This window comes from Nomascus leucogenys, chromosome 22a (assembly GCF_006542625.1).
Source record: "Nomascus leucogenys isolate Asia chromosome 22a, Asia_NLE_v1, whole genome shotgun sequence".
Taxonomy (NCBI): Eukaryota; Metazoa; Chordata; class Mammalia; order Primates; family Hylobatidae; genus Nomascus; species Nomascus leucogenys.
The window spans coordinates 125,415,883-125,435,347 of NC_044402.1; the positions used below are offsets into that span (position 1 = coordinate 125,415,883).

Here is a 19,465-nt window from a genome sequence, read left to right on the forward strand (position 1 = left end):
CAAGAAAAGGGCCTCTTTCCTGTCCTTCTGGCATTGGGAGTGAAAGGGACTTTCTGTCCACTGATAGCGCGTGTGCACCAAGGAGCGCTCACCTGCTCATTCATGATTGTGGAGAGTTCGCTGAGCATGTCCTTGTAGTGGGACCTCAGTTCTTCCTGGTACTCCAGCTGGTCCTCTTTGATGAGGCGCTCATTCACGTCAAGGGCCTGCCCACATGCATCTGCAAATTGCCTTTAGCAACAGCATTAAACAAATTAAAAACCAGCCCTCGGAAGTGGCATTGAGTTCAGTGACTGTGAGTTCAGAGTCAGGCTGCTGACGGACTCTGCCACCTCAGTGAGTTTTGGTTTGATGGATTCTTGGGGGATTGAGGACTCCCTGTCTGAGGAAGTTCAAGGAAGAACATCCCAACAAGGAGAAGCTTACCTGAAGATCTCCTTCAAAAGCTTTACTTGGTTGTCAGGGTACTTCTTTGCATTGGTTTCTTCAAGAAAAGCTCGTGCATAGGCCATTGGCCCGGCATTAACCTGTTGAGAAGAAAATTGGTGAAGGATCATCTACCTTCTGCATGGAGCCTTTTCCACAGTTGGAAGGAGTAGCAACTGTGCACCAATGGTGTGGTACAGCAATCTCACACCCTGCCTTCTAGTCCACTCACTTGTATACCTGACTTAGCTGCTGTCCTCCAACTTGTTAATAAAGCATGAGTCTGGGCTCTACCTTTCACTAGCAAACTTCCCAAACTTCAGTCCTTTGCCAACCCCTTCCTTTTTTTTTTTTTTTTTGCCATATCTGTACATTGCTTGAATTGCTATTTTTTTTCTTTGTTAGAGACAGGGTCTCACTCTGTTGCCCAGGCTAGAGTGCAGTGGCATGATTACTGCAGCTTCAAACTACTGGGCTCAAGCAATCCTCTTGCCTCAGCCTCTCAAGTAGCTGGGACGGCAGGTGTTTGCTACCATGCCTGGCTAATTTTTTAAAAAAAGTTTTTGTAGAGATGGGGGAAGGGGGGCAGTCTCACTACATTGTCCCGGCCAGTCTGGAACTCTTGGCCTCAGGCAATCCATCCACCTCGGCCTCTCAAAGTTCTGGGATTACAGGCATGAACCACCCGCCGAATCTGCTGTTTCCTTAACAGCTTTTAAAACTAGACTCACTTCTATTAACTCCAATATATTTATTTAAATTGAATGTTTGTGAAATCAAATGTTTGAAGTGCTAGTTTTTTTTTCTATTAACACTCAAATAAACACATACTATTATGAAGGGATAATCCACAGTGGTAGTGGTGTGGGCACTGCCCTAGAATCACTGTTTCACTGGGTTCCATTTGATGGTCTGGCTTAGATTCTGGCTCAAGGAGGCATTTATCAGATTTGCTGAATGAATGCACAGTGCTGGGTTCAATTCATGCTCATGCACACGGATGGCCTCACTTGTGCAGGAGTCCATATCCCTTAGTGCATAGAAGCTTTTAATGTGGCTGTCAGGCTTGGGAAGGAAAAAGGTAAAAGAAGAAGGAAGCTGACTTCAGGGGCCTGTGACCAGCAGGCATGGCCAGTGTGGCAGATGCAGTCACTGGTACTGGGTGTACCATCTTTTGCTTCTGCAGATCCAATCTCCATTTCCCTCCACTCAGCTATGTGCCTAGGGAAGTCATCCTGTATGGGATAGGACAATGGCTCTCTTGCTTTCTGGCCTTCTCAGCCCATGGGGGACACAGACAAAGGAGGTAGGGAAGGGGACAGTGTGGTCAGTGTCAGGATCCAATATAGTGTCACAGTCAGTGTCACAGTCCAATATAGCTGTGCAGGGTGCTACTACTGATCATCTTTTATTTTAAAATTTAATACTTTATTCATTATAAATACTTAGCATCAATTTATTAATATAATAAATAAAAATTAATGCCTTACTCCTGAGTTACTTGGGGCTCCCTTTAATTTTGTGCCCAAGGTGAGTGCCTTACTCACCCCACCTGCCTGGCCCTGGTCAGAGTACTAAGCCCCAGGGCTTCCTCCTTGCAGAAGCCTCCCTATCGCTACCTGAAGCCACTCCTGTCTACTTGTCTGTCATCAGACGGACCTCTCAGCTCCTCTGTCTGCGTCCACTAACCCTCCTCTCCTTGCATCTTCAGGTCTAGGGTGGTCATACCGCCTGAGTGCTGCCAGTCCCTCTGCCAGCCTTTTCTGGCTTTCCCAAATGCCGCACACACTTTTGGGAACAGTTTATTTACTCTATCCTCCTCAATCACTAACTGAGCATGCCATCTCCTTCCTGTCACAACTCTGCCAGACAGATAAACATGCATGCACCTTTTATGAACTAGTAGTAATCATTCTTTTTTGGATCTGTTTCAGAACACTTTTTAAGGCTCTTAATGACAGATATGTACAACAATGTGGTGTTTCTTCATTAGTTAATTCATTTGCTAGTATACAGAAATAGAACACAGTTATCCATAGAAGATGGGATAGCAAGGTGGAGGAAGAATACATTTTATTTTGGCTAAACTTAAGAAAGGCCTGTCTACAGGTGTTGAGTAACATCAGTGCACATTGACCACTAGAAGCCATTTTAAAGACCCAGATAAAGGTGTTCTATTCTCACAAACAGAAAAATGTTTCTTCTGTTCTTTGTAAACAAAGCTCCCAGGGCATTTTACACCCGGTTTCATTGGCCATGTGCATCTCAGGCCTGGGCAATGCTTACTCACCTTCACGCTGACACTTCCTTGCAGTTTGAGCTGCAGTCTGATCATGTCCACTTCTTCCATTGTGCAAAGCTGATTAAGCTCAGAAACCTTCTTGGACATCTCGTCAATCGCCACTTCAATTGGATTCAGTTCTGTGCTCGACTGGCTAATGACTTGTATTCTCTTCTTCACGTAGGGGAACAGGTGACTCGCTGTACAAAAGCCATACAAAGGGATTTCAAGGTTGAGGATTAGTGAAGAGTCAAGGGTTTCCCTGAAGGACCAGAGGATCATGTATCATTTCACGGCACATGGCACCTTCCACTCTGCATGCTTTTCATGCATGAGAGTTACTTTTTCTGCTAGGCGCCATCCTGTCTAATACCTCTTAGCTTCTGCCCAAGCTCCTTTGACCTGTGTGCTCTTCCGCCTTCACTGCTAACAGCTCTCATTGTGTGCTTTGGGGCAAGATTGTAAACCACTCTGGGATTCAGATTCTTCATCTGTAAAATGAATGCAGATGTCGGTCTCCAATATCCCTCCATGTGCTCTCTAGATCTATACTGTGAACTAGTCATCCTTTCATTTCCTCAACACATATTTAATGAGGCCCTGCTAGGGGCTGGGCACTGTTCTGGGTACTGGCAACGCAAATGAAACATGATTCTTGCCCTCAAGGTGCTCACAGTCTGGTAGGAGAAACAGCCAAGTAAGGCAAGAATTTCAGGTGAGCGGAGGCCCTCATTCTCAGGGCTGTTTTAGGCCTTTAGAATTCTTTTCTTTTTTCTTTCTTTCTTTCTTTCTTTCTTTCTTTCTTTCTTTCTTTCTTTCTTTCTTTCTTTCTTTCTTCTTCTTTCTTTCTTCTTTTTTTTTTGAGATGAGTCTCGCTCTGTCGCCAGGCTGGAGTGCAGTGGCGCAACCTCGGCTCACTGCAATCTCCACCTTCTGGGTTCAAGTGATTCTCCTGCCTCAGCCTCCCGAGTAGCTGGGACTACAGGTGCGTGCCACCATGCTCAGCTAATTTTTGTATTTTTAGTAGAGACGGGGTTTCACCATGTTGGCCAGGATGGTCTTGATCTCTTGACCTCATGACCTCATGATCCGCCTGCCTATGCCTCCCATGTGCTGGGATTACAGGTGTGAGCCACCGCACCCGGCCAGCCTTTAGAATTTCTAAACACTGAAAAGATTAAAGCTTCCACAGCAACTTGTAATTCAAGTAAAAACTACACTAACCCACAATACAGAATGCCTAAATCTATACCAAGTAGTATATATTGATATAGCTTTGTTGTGGCTTTTTTATTTCAAAAGTTTTGGATACATTTACTGAAGGCAGATGCTTGTCACAGTTTAGACTTCAGTGCTACTGATAGGCTGTAGCCTAATCCAGGATGGCCCAGCTCACAAAGCGGGTTACTGATCATTTCCTCCAGAATGCCCTTGCTCACCTTCCCTGCAGCCAGCCTTAGGAGCCCCCACTGGGTGCTCTTGTTTCATTTCTCCTGCTCCGCTCACCTGAAATTCTTGCCTTACTTGGCTGTTTCTCCTACCAGACTGTGAGCACCTTGAGGGCAAGAATCATGTTTCATTTGCGTTGCCAATACCCAGAACAGTGCCCAGCCCCTAGCAGGGCCTCATTAAATATGTGTTGAGGAAATGAAAGGATGACTAGCTCACAGTATAGATCTAGAGAGCACATGGAGGGATATTGGAGACCGACATCTGCATTCATTTTACAGATGAAGAATCTGAATCCCAGAGTGGTTTACAATCTTGCCCCAAAGCACACGATGAGAGCTGTTAACCCTGAAGCGAGTGAAGGTAGACTCAGAGAGGAAAGTTCAGAGTGCCTTGTGCCTTTCCCAAGGCACTGACCCCATGACCCTTCACACTTACAACCTTAAGGGAACAGGTATGCAAAGCAACTCTTTTGACAATTTCTCCTCTGGTTGACTTCTATTAATGGAGAATAAAGAGATGGAAATCTCTTCTTGGCAAACATTTCCCAGTTAGCCCATGTTGGGTACTTCTCTGCAGGACTGAAATAACTCTTGATTCCTACTGATCCAGCCCTATAAAGGGGCCTGTGCTTGAACAGGTGCCACACCTGTGGCCTGGCTGCCTGCACCTACTTGTCAGGATCGTCCGCCGCTTGCACTGCTCCGCCACTCCACCATGCTTCTTGCCCGACAGCGTGAAGGGCGTCTCAAAGACAAAGCGGTTGATGTTGTGGTGCATTTCGAAATCTGTCTTCCGGTCTTCGATTTCCTTTTCCTCAAAGAATGGCGTGACATAGGTCACCTGGATGTAGGCATATTTGGGGTCCAAATCCTTGGGGTTTACCTGTGTTAACAGATTACGGGCAAAGTGAGTGGTGTGCCCTGGAGTGCTCCTGAAAGCGGGAAGCTCCCATTCCCTTAGCTTGCATCCAGAGAAGGCTGTGCCTCTCCCCTTGGAGAAAAATGGGCAGTCACATCATTTCAGAGCTGGGCAGGATCACAGAGAAAGTAAAGGCTGGACTGCAGCTGAGCAGCCAGGTCTGTAGAGGTGGAATTGGAGCCAGCATACCAAGTAGCTGAGGCTCTTCCAGACGTGCCTGGCTGTGGCATGTTATTTAGTCTTTTATTTTCTCTCTTCTCTGTAATGAATGTTCAATCGCCTTTGCCTGGAATGCAAACTTCTTTTATTTTTCATTTCATTTATTATTATTGTTATTATTTTTCGAGACAGGGTCTTGCTCTGTCTCCTAGGCTGGAGTGCAGTGGCACAATCTCGGCTCACTGCAACCTCCACCTCCTGGGTTCAAGTGATTTTCCTGCCTCAGCTTCTCTAGTAGCTGAGATTACAGGCATGTGCCACCACGCCTAGCTAATATTTGTAGTTTTAGTAGAGAGAGGGTTATGCTCTGTTGTCCAGGCTGGTCTCAAACTCCTGGCCTCAAGAGATCTGTCCTCTTGGCCTCCCAAAGTGCTAGGATTACAGCCATGGGCCACTGCACCCAGCCCTAGAATGCAAGCTTCTTGAGAGTAATTCAAATGAAAACTTTTAAAAAATATCTTTTGGTCCCTCTATGATTTTACCCACGTATCTAGACTGGGGCCACTGGCTTTGGGCTTGTGCCGAGGAGGGAGGTTCCTTGTTTAATTTAGCAGATTAGCTGATGAGCCTATTACATGATTGCAAAATTTTATAGTTTTAATGTCAGGTTCCTTCTCTTATCTGTAACAAGTCATCCCATGCATTTTTGTTTTTTAAACAAAGTGCTTTGGTGAGTGAGTTTGACAAATAGCAAGGAAGACAGGCTGGGGGTACCAAGAAAATCCAGGAAATCGCACTTGCTCTCCTTTGGAGTTGGAAGAGATGGAGTTCTCAGCTTCTTTTCTAATGAAACCTCAAAGAATTTTAAAACTTCTTCCAATTTTCTCCATCTGTCTACCCATCTACTGCCTATCCAGTCCCAGAGATTTGAGGGACCTCCTGAATTTATTTGTAATGCTACTACTAATTACACTGTAAGGTGGGTATAACTGTAACCATTTTACATCAAAAATAGAGGTTTAGAGTGACCAGCTAATTTCTCTAAGATCATCAGCTCATAAGTGGTGGGATGGTGGAATGAAGACTCAAGTTGTTCTGATACCAAATTTAGCATTTTCTCATTCCCCCCACGCTGCCCCAGGGACTCTGTGTATACTTTCTACTTAGGAGAGCCACTAACACAGTAGTTTCAGCTGCCTGCCTTTCTGGGGAAGGTGACTATAGCCATCAAGCTAAAAAGGAGAATGATGAACACATTCATAAAATTTCTGTCCAGACTCAGGGATTTCATGCCCAGATGCCTCCAAACTTAAGCTTGTAAAAGAGGTCAGAAAAAAAAAAGAGCTCTTCTGTAGCCCAATAGAACTGTATGCCATTGGGCACAAACCATCTTTTCCAGCTCCACCTTCTGCCACACTCTTCTATCCAACCTGTGATTCAAAGACCTGCCATTCTCTAAACATATCTCCCTCTTTCATTCCTCCCCATCATTGCGTGTGCTGGGCTTCTCAGCATGCCCTTTGCTTCCAGAAAATTAACTCAAACATCATCCCTTCTGTGTAATGCTGCCCAACTAAGAATGAGCTGTTAAGGGAGGTCTCTGCCCTGAGCTTTCCTTGTACAACTTGGACTTTGACTCCCTGGTGACACTTTATTGTAATCTATTTAATTGGCTGTTTGCACAGGTCCTTCTCTTCTTAGCCTCATGTGAACTGTGAGCTCCAGAAGGAAGAGACCCTGTGCGCCTCATCTCTCATTTCTGGGCTTGGCATTCAGTAGGCATTTGATAGAGGTTGGCTAACTGAACAACAGTGTGTAAGAAGATGCTGAGTAATCTAAAAGAAGAGGTAAGTATTTGCTTTCTGGAGCCAAGAGGAGGGTAACCAAATGTTCAAAGGTTAATGTAATGTAACTGGCAAGTCTGCCTCTGTTATAGGGGACAGTTTTCAAAATTGGTATGGCTGATGTGATGGTTAATATTAAATGTCAACCTGATTGGATTGAAGGATGCGAAGTATTGTTCTTGGGTGTGTCCGTGAGGGTGTTGCTAAAGGAGATTAACATTTGAGTCAGTGAACTGGGAGAGGCAGACCCTCCCTCAATCTGCCCACCTTTGATGGTGGGCACCATCAAATCAGCTGCCAGTACAGCTAGGATAAAAGCAGGCAGAGGAATGTGGAAGGACTAGACTGGCTAAGACCCTGGCCTCCATCTTTCTCCTGTGCTGGATGCTTCCTGCCTTCTAACATCAGACTCCAAGTTCTTCAGCTTTTGGACTCTTGGACTTACACCAGTGATCTGCCAGGGGCTCTCAGGCCTTCAGCCACAGATTGAAGGCTGCACTGTCAACTTGCCTACTTTTGATGTTTTGGGACACAAGACTGGTTTCCTTGCTCCTCAGCTTGCAGACGGCCTATTGTGGGACTTCACCCTGTGATCGTGTGAGTCAATACTCCTTAATAAACTCCCTTTCATATATACGTCTATTCTATTAGTCCTGTTCCTCTAGAGAACCCTGACTAATATGCCTAGGAAGACTTCCTTAACTGAATAAATATTTTCAACTTGCTGTTTTCTCCAATTCCACCACTGAGCCCAATTACTTTCAGGCTTTGATTGCTATTCAAATGCAAATAACCAATGGAGACATAGAGAATTTACTAAGCTCTTTTTAAAAGTTACCCAACTAAACACATATAATGTTTTTGACCCTCCTCCCCTCAAATTACCAACCAATAGGCAAACAAGCAAAACATCTAAAATCGTTTTGGTAGTTTACTTTGCATCGTCAGGCAGAAAATGAAAACTTAATGTAGTTAAAGAATAAAAAACTCAGTCAATTCTTAGCACTTGCATGAATACTGATTTTCCTCTACCTTGTTGGAATCCTGGATTATCTTCACATTGTCTGCTCCAAATTTATCTGCATAGAGCTTGAGTAATCTTTGGGAAATCTCAGACAGACCTGTCAGCTTAGGCTCTTTATAAATATACTCTTTACCTTCTTCTTCTTCAAAAAAGCCCTATGGAACATAATGAACCACCAATTTTGTTAGAGAATGCTAATCATAAATCAAAAGCAAAACAAAAAGCCATTTACTTAAAAAACATATACAGTTTTTGGTTGTCATCTAATCCATTGTTAACACCCTATAAAATTCAAAATCGGAGGAGAAAACACAGTGAGGAAATAAAATATCTTCTTATAATCAGACATTAATGTAAATATTTCCTAGCCAGGCCAAAGAAACTCATGAAATATCTTACAAATATTATTTTCTCTATTTGTGGAACTCAACGGTACTACCTAATTGCATATATTTTGGGGGAGGAACGCCCTCTTGTGGCAGCTTGGGGTAGAACATGAAATATGGAGCAATTTTTGGCAGCATTCAAAGAGCAGTCAGTATCATTTTTACTAAGATCTCCTATAAGTCTTTGAAACTAACATAGGAAATGTTGTATGGCATGTACAGCTATTTAAATGGGCTGACGTGCATCCCACATAATCTTAGATGAAAAATCACAACACTTTATATAGTTGTCTTAACAGAAATTACATGTGTTATGCTCCCAAGTACTGCGATTTAAAAAATAACTTTACATCAACATGACTTCAGGGACCTCCTGAAACTTAGCTATATGTAACTTAATCATGCAATTCACCTTACTAAGAGATCTTTTACATTCTTGAAAAGGAAGACATTATAGGATTAAAAATAGCAACCATATCATCATTTTTATTCCACAAGAGCAAGTAGGTTTTAGCCTCTATTAATTTATTTGTCTGGTTTGAAGCAGGGGGAAGGGAAGATTCTATTAGCTGAAGATAACTAAGTGAAGCAATCTTTATAATTCCTTCTCTTTGAAGAGACACTGAAGCATTTTTCCTGTGGAATACATGTGGCCTCAGAATACTAGATTAAGTTCGGAGTTAAGAACCCAAGGATATCTGGTTTCTTTTTTTTTTTTTTTTGGCAGAGTCTTGCTCTGTCGCCCAGGCTGGAGTGCAGAGGTGTGATCTTGGCTCACTGCAACCTCCGCCTCCTGGGTTCCAGCGATTCTCCTGCTTTGGCCTCCCAAGTAGCTGGGACTACAGATGTGTGCCACCACGCCTGGCTATTTTTTGTATTTTTAATTGAGATGGGGCTTTGCCATGTTGGCCAGGCTGCTCTCGAACTCTTGACCTCAGATGATCCACCCACCTCGGCCTCCTAAAGTGCTGGGATTACAGGCTATATCTGGTTTCTTCTGATTGTAGAGTTGACCCATAAGGAAATGCCTTTTGAGGTCTGGGTGAAGACACTGGACGTCAAAAGGAAACTTAGCCATATTAAAAAATCATTTTTGACTATTTAAAAATATTAATTATATGTTAAAAAAAGCATAGGCAAAGTGTTCCAGTGCTATTATTTTTTCATGGTTAATGTGAGACAATCTAAGAATATTGATTAAACTCACATCTGTATGATGCTTTATACTTCAAAAGCACTTTCATGCATGTAAATGGGATCATCTTTAACAGGGTAATTTGTATTCTAAGAGGGCTGTAGCTGTACCTTTGCGGAAGCCAGTGAACAAAGTCTACTCCATAGCGGAATTCTTGCCAATCAGGTAATCGCCTGCTTCCTTGCACATCTCCCTAATTGACTTTGGGCTTTCTAAAGGCGGGAAGTGTGTCTTCAACATTGCATGCCCAGTGTTTAGCACAATGCCTGGTCTTTAGGAGGAGGTCACTCTATTTGTTGAACAAGCAGATGAATGAAAGAGTTCTTAAAGGGCGCACATCTTAAAAAGGCGTATGTGTACCAGGCATAACTGGAAAATAGTCCATGGCTTTAAATAAAGACGCTTTTATTGAACAATTTCTTTGAGAAATGTTCAAGACAAAATACAAGTAATTATAAGTGCCTTGACCCCAAGCTGCTACAAAGTGTCGTATGATGTTGAAAGCATGAAAAGCAGCTTCTGTCATTCCTGTAGACTTTGTAGGGGTAGTGAGGTCTGACTCCACTCCCACATGACTTCCAGCCTGCTATGTTTTTTTTTCTGTTGCTGTCTTTGTGGAGTTTTGTCTGATTCAAGGTCAGGAGTTAGTGGCTACAATTGACAGACTGACACATCAGAGAAATAAGGCTTCTGAAGCCTTCAGGCAGAATCCTCATGGGGCTAAAGCTAAAGCAACATTTGCAACTTCAATTTCAAGGAGAAAAATGTCTCTAAGGTTCAGGAAAAGATTTTTTCTTTTTCACCATAGTGTGAAAACTAGTACAAAGACACATTTTCACTGTAAAATTTTTCCCCTGACGAATTTCCGAATCTAGAGTGAGCAGAAAATGAGTGGTGGGAGGCAGGTAAAAATTGCCATCATCGGCTGGGTGCGGTGGCTCATGCCTGTAATCCCAGCACTTTGGGAGTCCGAGGTGGGTGGATCACAAGGTACAAGAGATCAAGACCATCCTGGCCAACATAGTGAAACCCTGTCTCTACTAAAAATACAAAAATTAGCTGGGCATGGTGACACATGCCTGTAGTCCCGGCTACTCAGGAGGCTGAGGCAGAAGAACTGCTTGAACCCAGGAGGCGGAGGTTGCAGTGAGCCAAGTTCAAGCCACTGCACTCCAGCCTAGGTGACACAGTGAGACTCTGTCTAAAAAAAAAAAAAAAATTGTCATCATCATGACCTTTGCGGCCTTGTTCATAACCTGTGACTTTCTTTCATCCCTCCTCCTTGGGCTGTGGGATGGGAAAATTCAGACTCAGCAACCTACTGGGAGGCTGTAAGGACCATGCTTGGTAAACAGATGGCCTTTGGTGAGTGCTAGCTACGTTGAGGATGGTAATGATGATGATGCTGGTGGTGATGACAACAATGATGAAAAAACTCTGTATCTATAAAGCAATTTGGGTTCTGGCTTTTATGCAGCTTAACTCAGTTTTCAGTGCTTGAAAATACATATTTTCAGCTTCTCTTGCCTAGGCAATGGAGTTTTTCTTATTATAAAAGGTCTATTGAAGCTCATTTCAATATTTTGGTAAGTGATCAATTGGTGATTGGAACCTTTTTCTAAAGAGCTTGGAAATGTAAACCTGTTTTGTAAAATGAGTAAGAAGGAGATGGAGGAGCAGAATAAAGCATTTAATCTGCTGTCCACTGGGGTTTCTGTAAAGAGTTTTGAAGCCAGACAAATGGCAGCTCTGAAAATGTTTGGAATGCATGCTTACCTTATACGCAGGGAAACTATGAAAGCAAAGCCCGCTGAGCTACAGACACTATCTGAAGGAAGGCTTCAATTTCAGCTCTGTCTATGATACAAATGATTTACAAACAGGGACACAGAGTGACGAAAACCACGGTCAGTTTCTCTTTTGCTTTAGCCCCAAGGTTATAAGCTGACTGCATTTCAAGGCAATGGGAAATGTGATCTCTGCACTTCCTTTGCTAGTTTGATTTTTAAAATGTCATTTTGCAATGCAATAAACACCTTCATCTTCTCTGGTCAAGAAAGAACACACCCTAGTTAAACAAGGACTGTATGAATTATGAAACTTTAAGGCAATACATTATGGTAAATTGTACTTCAATAAACTGACAACTAAAAGCATTGACTCCTCAGATGCTTTTGCAGGTACTTCAGAATCTTGCAATATCCCTGGATCATCACTGTGATGTCAAATATAAGGGCCCCTGGCATTATATTAGACTGATTCAAAGTTCACAAAGAGAAGAATGCATTTGAGGAGGAATCTAGTATACAAAAGACAGGCCAGAAAATGTCAATACTAGGCTAAATGCTAAGAGAAGAGAAACTATATGAATGAATTTCTCTGCATTCATGTAGCTTCTCTTAGCATATAAATCTGAACTCAATTATGATGTTTAACTGTATGGTATAGATATGTGGCCTAGATCAGTGACTTTCCTATAGGTGGAGAGCTATATCATGTCCCAAAGTGGAGATGGTGGTTTTCCACACTACGCATGCACATTCACTCCTCCCCTGAACTCCTTTTTTATTAAGATCCTGAGATGCAAGTACACCCATATAGGCATGACTGCAAACTATGGAATCTATGGCCTTTAGTGGATAGAATAAAATTCTCCCAGGTCTTTTACTTAATTAATTCTAGGGGCATCTGATATTTTAAGTTATGTAATGGGTATTCACTTGCTTTCATGTTAAATACTAGAGCCTAAGGACTTCATTGATTATAGTTGATGTTTGCTCACTGCTGCTGTTTCATTACTATGGAAATCAATACCTCAGGGACACTTTGGAGGACACTTTGCATAGGTTGCTGTATGTCAAATTTCCATATTGATGCTGATGCCGAGTGTTGCATTAGACAATTCATGTTGTGCAAGACTTGCATTTTTTTAAAGTTCCTGCTATGAACGATCAGTTTTAAACTTGTTTTCTAGTGTCTGGCTCATTACAGACACAATTAGTATTAAATACCACAGCCAAAACTATAAAATGAGAGCAGTGGTCTGCATGGGACACTAAAAAAATGTACCCAAAGGCCTTTGTGCAGGCAAAGAGCCTATTGCATATCATATTTCCATAATCTTTTTAACATCATTGCAAGACACGTCAACTTGGATATTAAAAGGTAAGTTTTACAGGGACATAAAGCACCATTATGAATAAGAAATTATTTCTGACCATGGAGATTATGCTAATCAAGTAGTCAAGATTTTATCTTAAATCTTCGGAACCTTCATTCTGTACACGTTTGGGGGAATGTTCAAGTCTACTTGGTATTTATTTATCATTGAGTGTGAAGTGATGTGTGCTGTCTGCTCCTGTTGAATCCCATAGTTCTCACTCTCCATGTGGTGTCTTGAGACAGGCATTTGAATCTCATCTGAGCAATGGTGAATGAGGCTCTAATTTGCTGCTTATCAGGATGACCTCCATTAGTTCTCCTTGTTCAAAGGCGGCTGGGTTTGAGCTTATGGAGTGTCATGCTTAGGCAGTTTCTCAGTCAGAGGATTTAACAAAACACTTTGTCTTTTAAGCTCAGATTGGAATTTTTTTTTTTTTTGAGACAGAGTCTTGCTCTGTCCCCCAGGCTGGAGTGCAGTGGTGCGATCTCGGCTCACTGCAAGCTCCGCCTCCTGGGTTCACGCCATTCTCCTGCCTCAGCCTCCCGAGTAGCTGGGATTACAGGTGCTCGCCACCACATCCTGCTAATTTTTTGTATTTTTATTAGAGACAGGGTTTCACTGTGTTAGCCAGGATGGTCTTGATCTCCTGACCTTGTGATCTGCCCACCTCGGCCTCCCAAAGTGCTGGGATTACAGATGTGAGCCACCGCGCCCAGCCTTGGAATTTTTTATAAAGACAAGTGAGAGTACGGCAGCATTAAAAAAAAAAAAATCAGGTGCAAAATCAGCACACTTTACTGAGGAGTCTGAAAGAAGAATAAAGTTAGGTCATTTGCAAGGGCTCCCCCCAATACTTCCCCACTGCCCCCCTCAGTCTATTTAGTACAGGGGTTTTCAAGTATTCTTTTAGTAGGTGAGTTAAGGGCCCATAATCCCAAATTTATAAATGAACATAGAAAATGCTGGTATGGTATGAATGTGGGAAGGAATTTAAAGAATTACAAAAAAGTATGTACTGGTCAGACAAGTAGGGCTGAATATGGACAATATGTGGATATTAAATGTTTTCTCTTTCCAGGTTTACTAACAATAATTATGTTGAACCATATAAAGTTGCCATCGTTGTACATAAAAAAGTAGTTGAATATAGGGAATTTCATATGACTCAAAATAATATGAAGAAAATCCTTTGTCACAGAGCTCTGGGTACTGGCAGGTTATTTTGGACATGGCTTGTTCTCCAAATTTCTTACCTTGCTCCTTTCTCCATCTCTGGAGACTTACCCAGATGTATTGGGTAAAGATTTATTCCCTGGTTCATCTTTTATGTTTGGAATTAGTCCCATCCCCTCTGAGAATGCTCAGAGCTCACCACCATAGACCCCCATCTCTCTAAGACACTCCTTCGGAAAAAACAGTTTTTTCAGTATCTTGGGAGGTGCTCACCAATAGCCATCATTCCAACTTCCAAAATTCTGACCATTCTGGTCTCCTTAATAAGCTGCAACTCATAGTGGCCTGAAATAAGTAGACGATCTACAATACCAAGTCTATGCTACATATATTTAAGATACGTGGTACCCATACTTATCTCTGTGTGTGTTTGTGTATGTAAGGCTTTCAGACTACATCTACCTTTAGGCAGAAAGATAACATGTATGAAAAACAAAGGATACATTTTTGTAATTCAGATAACTAGCATAAACACAACTTAGTTAAAGAAATGCAGGATGACTCCAAAAATGAATGAAAGCAGGATTATCTCACCCTTTGTACCAAATGTTGATTTGCACAAAAAGGTTAAGGTTCAGTAAAACCATACAGAGGGAAGTGTGAGGGGTGTTAGAGCATGCAAATGGAGAGTGAGAGTGAGTGAGAACTTACCACAGCCTGGAACAATCAAGACCAAAAGAAGAAAAGAGTAAACATCTGCATTAAAAACTATTTGAAAAGCAGCGTGATTCACTTCTACCTGCTTTAGAGCCCGTATCTCATATATTGGTTGCAGAAACCATCTGGTAGGCAATCCTGTTTTCATGATCAGGTTATTAATGGAGTTTTTTACTTTTTCATTGGAAGGAATGCCTGAGGAGTTACAGAGTCATGTCTTGGTGACCCAAAAGCACATCTTTTGTGCTACTTCTGTGCTGCTGAGTTAGCCTGTGGCCATCTCCCTTGAAACTCTGTTTTTCCCTTTCAATTCTTCTGCTCCCACATCCCCTTCCCGACTCATAGCATTTTCTGCCATTTTTCTTGCTGTCTTACCAATGTCACAAATTGTATATTTTCTTCATGGCTTCCAAAATGGCTCCAAAATGCCATTTTCTCTTCTCTCTTCCTGTTCTGAAGGTTCTCACACTTCTCTCTCTCCCAATCTATGTTCTCACTTCAGATAGTTCAGATTCTTTTCCATGGACCCCAAAAATGTCTAAATTTGCTTTTTTTTGTATAGATTGTTTATGCAGATCCCCATTTTTCAGACCATTAGTTTCTCTGTCTCCACTATCTTGATATTCCTGTGTCCTGAGAAAAATCCTACTTGGATTAATTTGTTTATAATAAATGGCTACTTGGTGATACTTATCCTTTCCAGGTAGAAAGTATCTACCTTTATTAATTCAGAGGTTAGCTTTTTTTTTTTTTTGATGGAGTCTTGCTCTGTCGCCCAGTCTAGAGTGCAGTGGCGCGATCTCGGCTCACTGCAAGCTCTGCCTCCCGGGTTCATGCCATTCTCCTGCCTCAGTCTCCCGAGTAGCTGGGACTACAGGCACCCGCCACCACACCTGGCTAATTTTTTGTATTTTTAGTAGAGACGGGGTTTCACCATGTTAGCCAGGATGGTCTAGATCTCCTGACCTCGTGATCCGCCCGCCTCGGCCTCCCAAAGTACTGGAGTACAGGCGTGAGCCACGGCGCCCAGCCCAGAGGTTAGTTTTTAAGCTGCCTTTGGTGAGCAGAAGAAAATATGTATTTTTCAAACAACTTCAATGGGGATTGACCTAGAATGAACATGCTGGAGTTGACTCCTTCAGCTGCAGCCTTAAGAACAAGAAGCTGAGCCTGGTGTGGTGGCTCACGCCTATAATCCCAGCATTTTGGAAGGCTGAGGCGGGTGGATCATGAGGTCAGGAGTTCAAGACCAGCCTGGCCAACATAATGAAACCCTGTCTCTACTAAAAAATACAAAAATTAGCTGGGCATGGTGGCACCTGCCTGTAATCCCAGCTACTCGGGAGGCTGAGGCAGGAGAATTGCTTGAACTGGGACCCAGGAGGCGGAGGCTTGCAGTGAGCTGAGATAGCGCCATTGCACTGCACTCCAGCCTGGGCTACTGAGCGAGATGATGGGTTGGGGGCAGAGGAAGTGTGGGGTCTGAGAGCCACTGCCATTCTGAAAATAAAAGCATGGGATGTCTATCCACACAAGCAACAGTCTAAAATACGTCTGCTGAAACATAATAGCGTTATAAGCCTTCCTGAAAAGAAAATGAATGGTGCCTGGGTTTAGCCCATTGAAAATGTTGCTCAGACACATTCATAATTAATATATAGTATGTTCACTTTCAGGCCAATACAGTGGCTAAGTAATATTTTCCATCTTCTTCATTGCTTATGCAGCAAACTGGGAAAAATAACTTTGAAATTACATTGACTTGCAATATAGGAAACAAAATAACCATCTGGTATTCTGTCTAGAAACAGTGGTAGTTCGAAAATAGGAGAAAAGAAATTGTGTGACAGTAAAATCAAAGGTTTGATGTGGTGGAGCCCCTAGGAATTCTCTTATTTCCTAGAATATTAGGAATGTTACTTCTTAAAACATGTTCAATTTAATTTCACTTTAATATATGACACAAACTTAGATATTTTAGGGTGAGCTGGAAAGAAGAGCATGTTGAAAAATAAGTGCCATCTTTCTTCAAGAAGTTAGAAATCACTGTTAACTCAACCCATGGATTTCTTTGCTCACTTGTTTCCCAACTTTGTACATTCCTATGGACAAACATGTAGACCATCACATCCAGAGAAACACTCAAGTATAGTCAGACACACCCACACCTCTCCATTCACTGGCACACACAGATGTCTCATAAAGAATGAAAGACAACATTCAACTGCTCAGCAGAATTTATGGGCCCTGTTATTTCTGGTGAACTTACCTGCCCGTAAAATGCCACACGATAGTAGCGACCAAACAGCCGCTTCTCCGAATTCACCACCTCTGCCACTTTCAGATATGACCGATGAATGTCGTAGTAGAGATCTGACAATTTCTGAAACCATCAGTGAAAGAGTTTCATGAAGATGATGCTGACATACAAATAAGGGAGTTTTTCATTTTGAAAACTGTAAGTAATTTTCCAATTCAACAGAGGATATTTTAATTAACTTCTAGGGGGTTGGAATACATACTTTGAAGTCTCGTTGTTTCTCAAAGACAGCAATGATGGGCTTGTTGACATCAGCAATGAGTTCATATCGCTCAGACTTCCAGAGAAACTCCACACACATGTATAGCTGCTCCACCAGGATATTCTGCAATTCCCCCAATCAAAATGAGATTTTACATGATTAGGGTTGTGGCTCATGCCTGGAACTTGGTTTCAAAGCTATCGCACTGTCAAACTTTTCCCTCTGTTACTGGCATTTAAAACCCAGCAGGGGATCGTGGTGTCATCTTGGATTCTTGCCTATCCCGCATTACCATTACCTAATTCATGCCCCAAAAGTGCTAATTTAAATCTGTGAAATGCCTTCACATCTGTCTCCTTCTTCCCATTCCCACTGCTACTGACTTACCTACTCCCTGACCCCTGCAATAGTTTTGAGTGAATCTGTTTTCCCTCTCCAACTGCTGCTCTCCAGTAATCTTTCTTTGTAAGACATAAATCTGATCAGGGGATCTCCAGTGCCTTAAACCTTTGTGGAAACTCCAGTATGTAAACTGCTGTCCAAACTCTAGCATGGCCTTCAAGAAGCTCCACAATCAGGCACCAACCTCCCTCTCAGTGACCCCTTCTTTCAATGCTCTGTCGTTTACTTTGCACTTTGGCCATACCATATACCACTTCATTATTAGAATACCCTCTGACCTCCATACTTCTGTCTGTGTTATAGATGCACCTATAAGAACCTTCTTATTTCACACCTTCAAGTCCTATCAAGACTCAGCACACAAAAAATGAAGAGCTTTTACTTACATTCCATTCATCACTATTTCAACCACTTTCATGTAAAAAAAAAGTTCCCCTTCTAATTGCAACTGTATATGATACCTAGATTTGGCCACTGGGCATCTGTTTTTGCCTGGCCATTCCCCACCCTGTAGGAACTCTGTCTTTCTCAAGATCCTAAATTCTTTGAGAGCAGGAATTATGCCTTATTTTTTTTTTCCAGCCCTTACCTCAATTCCTTTCATGTATTAGTGGTTTAATAAATTTTCAACTGAATAAAGTTATATAAGCTTTAAAGCAAATGTATGACATTATTGGAATGTTTTCAACAATTTTTTTTAAGAAAAGGTTCTTAAACATTATTTAAAATAGTTAACATAAATATGTAATTATATTTACTTCGTTTATTTGCAATATATGCTAAATTGATGTAGAACCATATGTAAAATTGTATTAAAATTCATCTGAAAATTTACTTTCTGTATAATTTTTTCCATTTATGTAATACTGACTTAAAAATTAGCTTATAAAATATTTTACTTAATGAGAGGAGTTCTATTTTCTTCACCAGAACTATTGCTATGTAATTATCAGTAGAAAGTTTCTTTTTTTAATTAATGAAAAAGAACTCTGGTTATGTTCCATAACAGAAGGTTTTCTAAAGAAACTAGTGAACTTTTACGTCCACCTGTATTTGTAAATAAACTTGCTAATGCTTTTAGAAAAAAAGCTATGATCAGTTCACAAAATTTAGCATCCTTTATCACCTTTACCAAAAAGCCAGAGATTTTATCTTATAGAAGAGCTGATAATATACATTTGAGCCCATCTTAGAGAAGTAAGACTTAGTTTAAATTTTCACTGAAATCTGGTATCTACTAATCTTGGCTTAATTTTAGCCTGCATTTCATTTTGTCTAATTAATTTATATTACAGAATAGCTGTAAGCTTGTTTCCCCCTTATTTAGCTTAATGTCACAAGCCAATGCATCTCTTTACTTAGTTACTGTACATGAGATAATTTTGGTCTAACCTCATTGTATGGTGTATCTTGCATTCCAGAATCCTCTTTCATTGCTCCTTCTTCCTTAATGTTTGGTGTAATGCTCAAAAAAGCTGGCCATCCCATAGAGAACATGCCTTGGGAGGACCAAGCAGAATACAACGTTATTATTTGAGACAAATTTTGCTTAGATTAGATAATGCCTTTCTTCGTGATGTTACCAAGTGGTAGTATTACAAAGCTCACACAATCAACAAGATGGTTAGATTATGACTATTGAGAAATACTCTCTGCCAGGCAAACAATATTCCCCTTTTTATAATTTTTGTATCATTTTCAGGTGGCATTTTTTATAAAGAAATAGCATGGGATTATGGGTAGAACATAAGATTTGTGGGCAGATGTTGCAGTTCCAATCTTCTGGTTTAATTAATCTCTGAG

The 19,465-nt window shown here is 41.6% G+C and overlaps 1 protein-coding gene across 4 annotated transcripts in view; it reads right to left on the reverse strand.

Annotated features, from left to right (window-relative positions):
* The window catches only part of DOCK10 (dedicator of cytokinesis 10), a 279,722-nt gene that overhangs the window by 5,599 nt on the left and 254,658 nt on the right, over positions 1-19,465 (reverse strand). For 3 of the 4 annotated variants that reach the window (XM_030802799.1, XM_030802797.1, XM_030802800.1), the window contains exons 48-55: positions 19,055-19,161; positions 17,261-17,383; positions 17,008-17,121; positions 8,113-8,259; positions 4,831-5,041; positions 2,717-2,907; positions 427-527; positions 93-231 (exon numbers count right to left, since the gene is read on the reverse strand). In XM_030802799.1, coding sequence (XP_030658659.1) covers positions 93-231; positions 427-527; positions 2,717-2,907; positions 4,831-5,041; positions 8,113-8,259; positions 17,008-17,121; positions 17,261-17,383; positions 19,055-19,161 — 1,133 coding nt within the window. Of the gene's footprint in view, positions 1-92; positions 232-426; positions 528-2,716; positions 2,908-4,830; positions 5,042-8,112; positions 8,260-14,732; positions 14,739-17,007; positions 17,122-17,260; positions 17,384-19,054; positions 19,162-19,465 lie in introns of all 4 variants that reach the window. The other variant, XM_030802798.1, reaches the window with a different exon arrangement.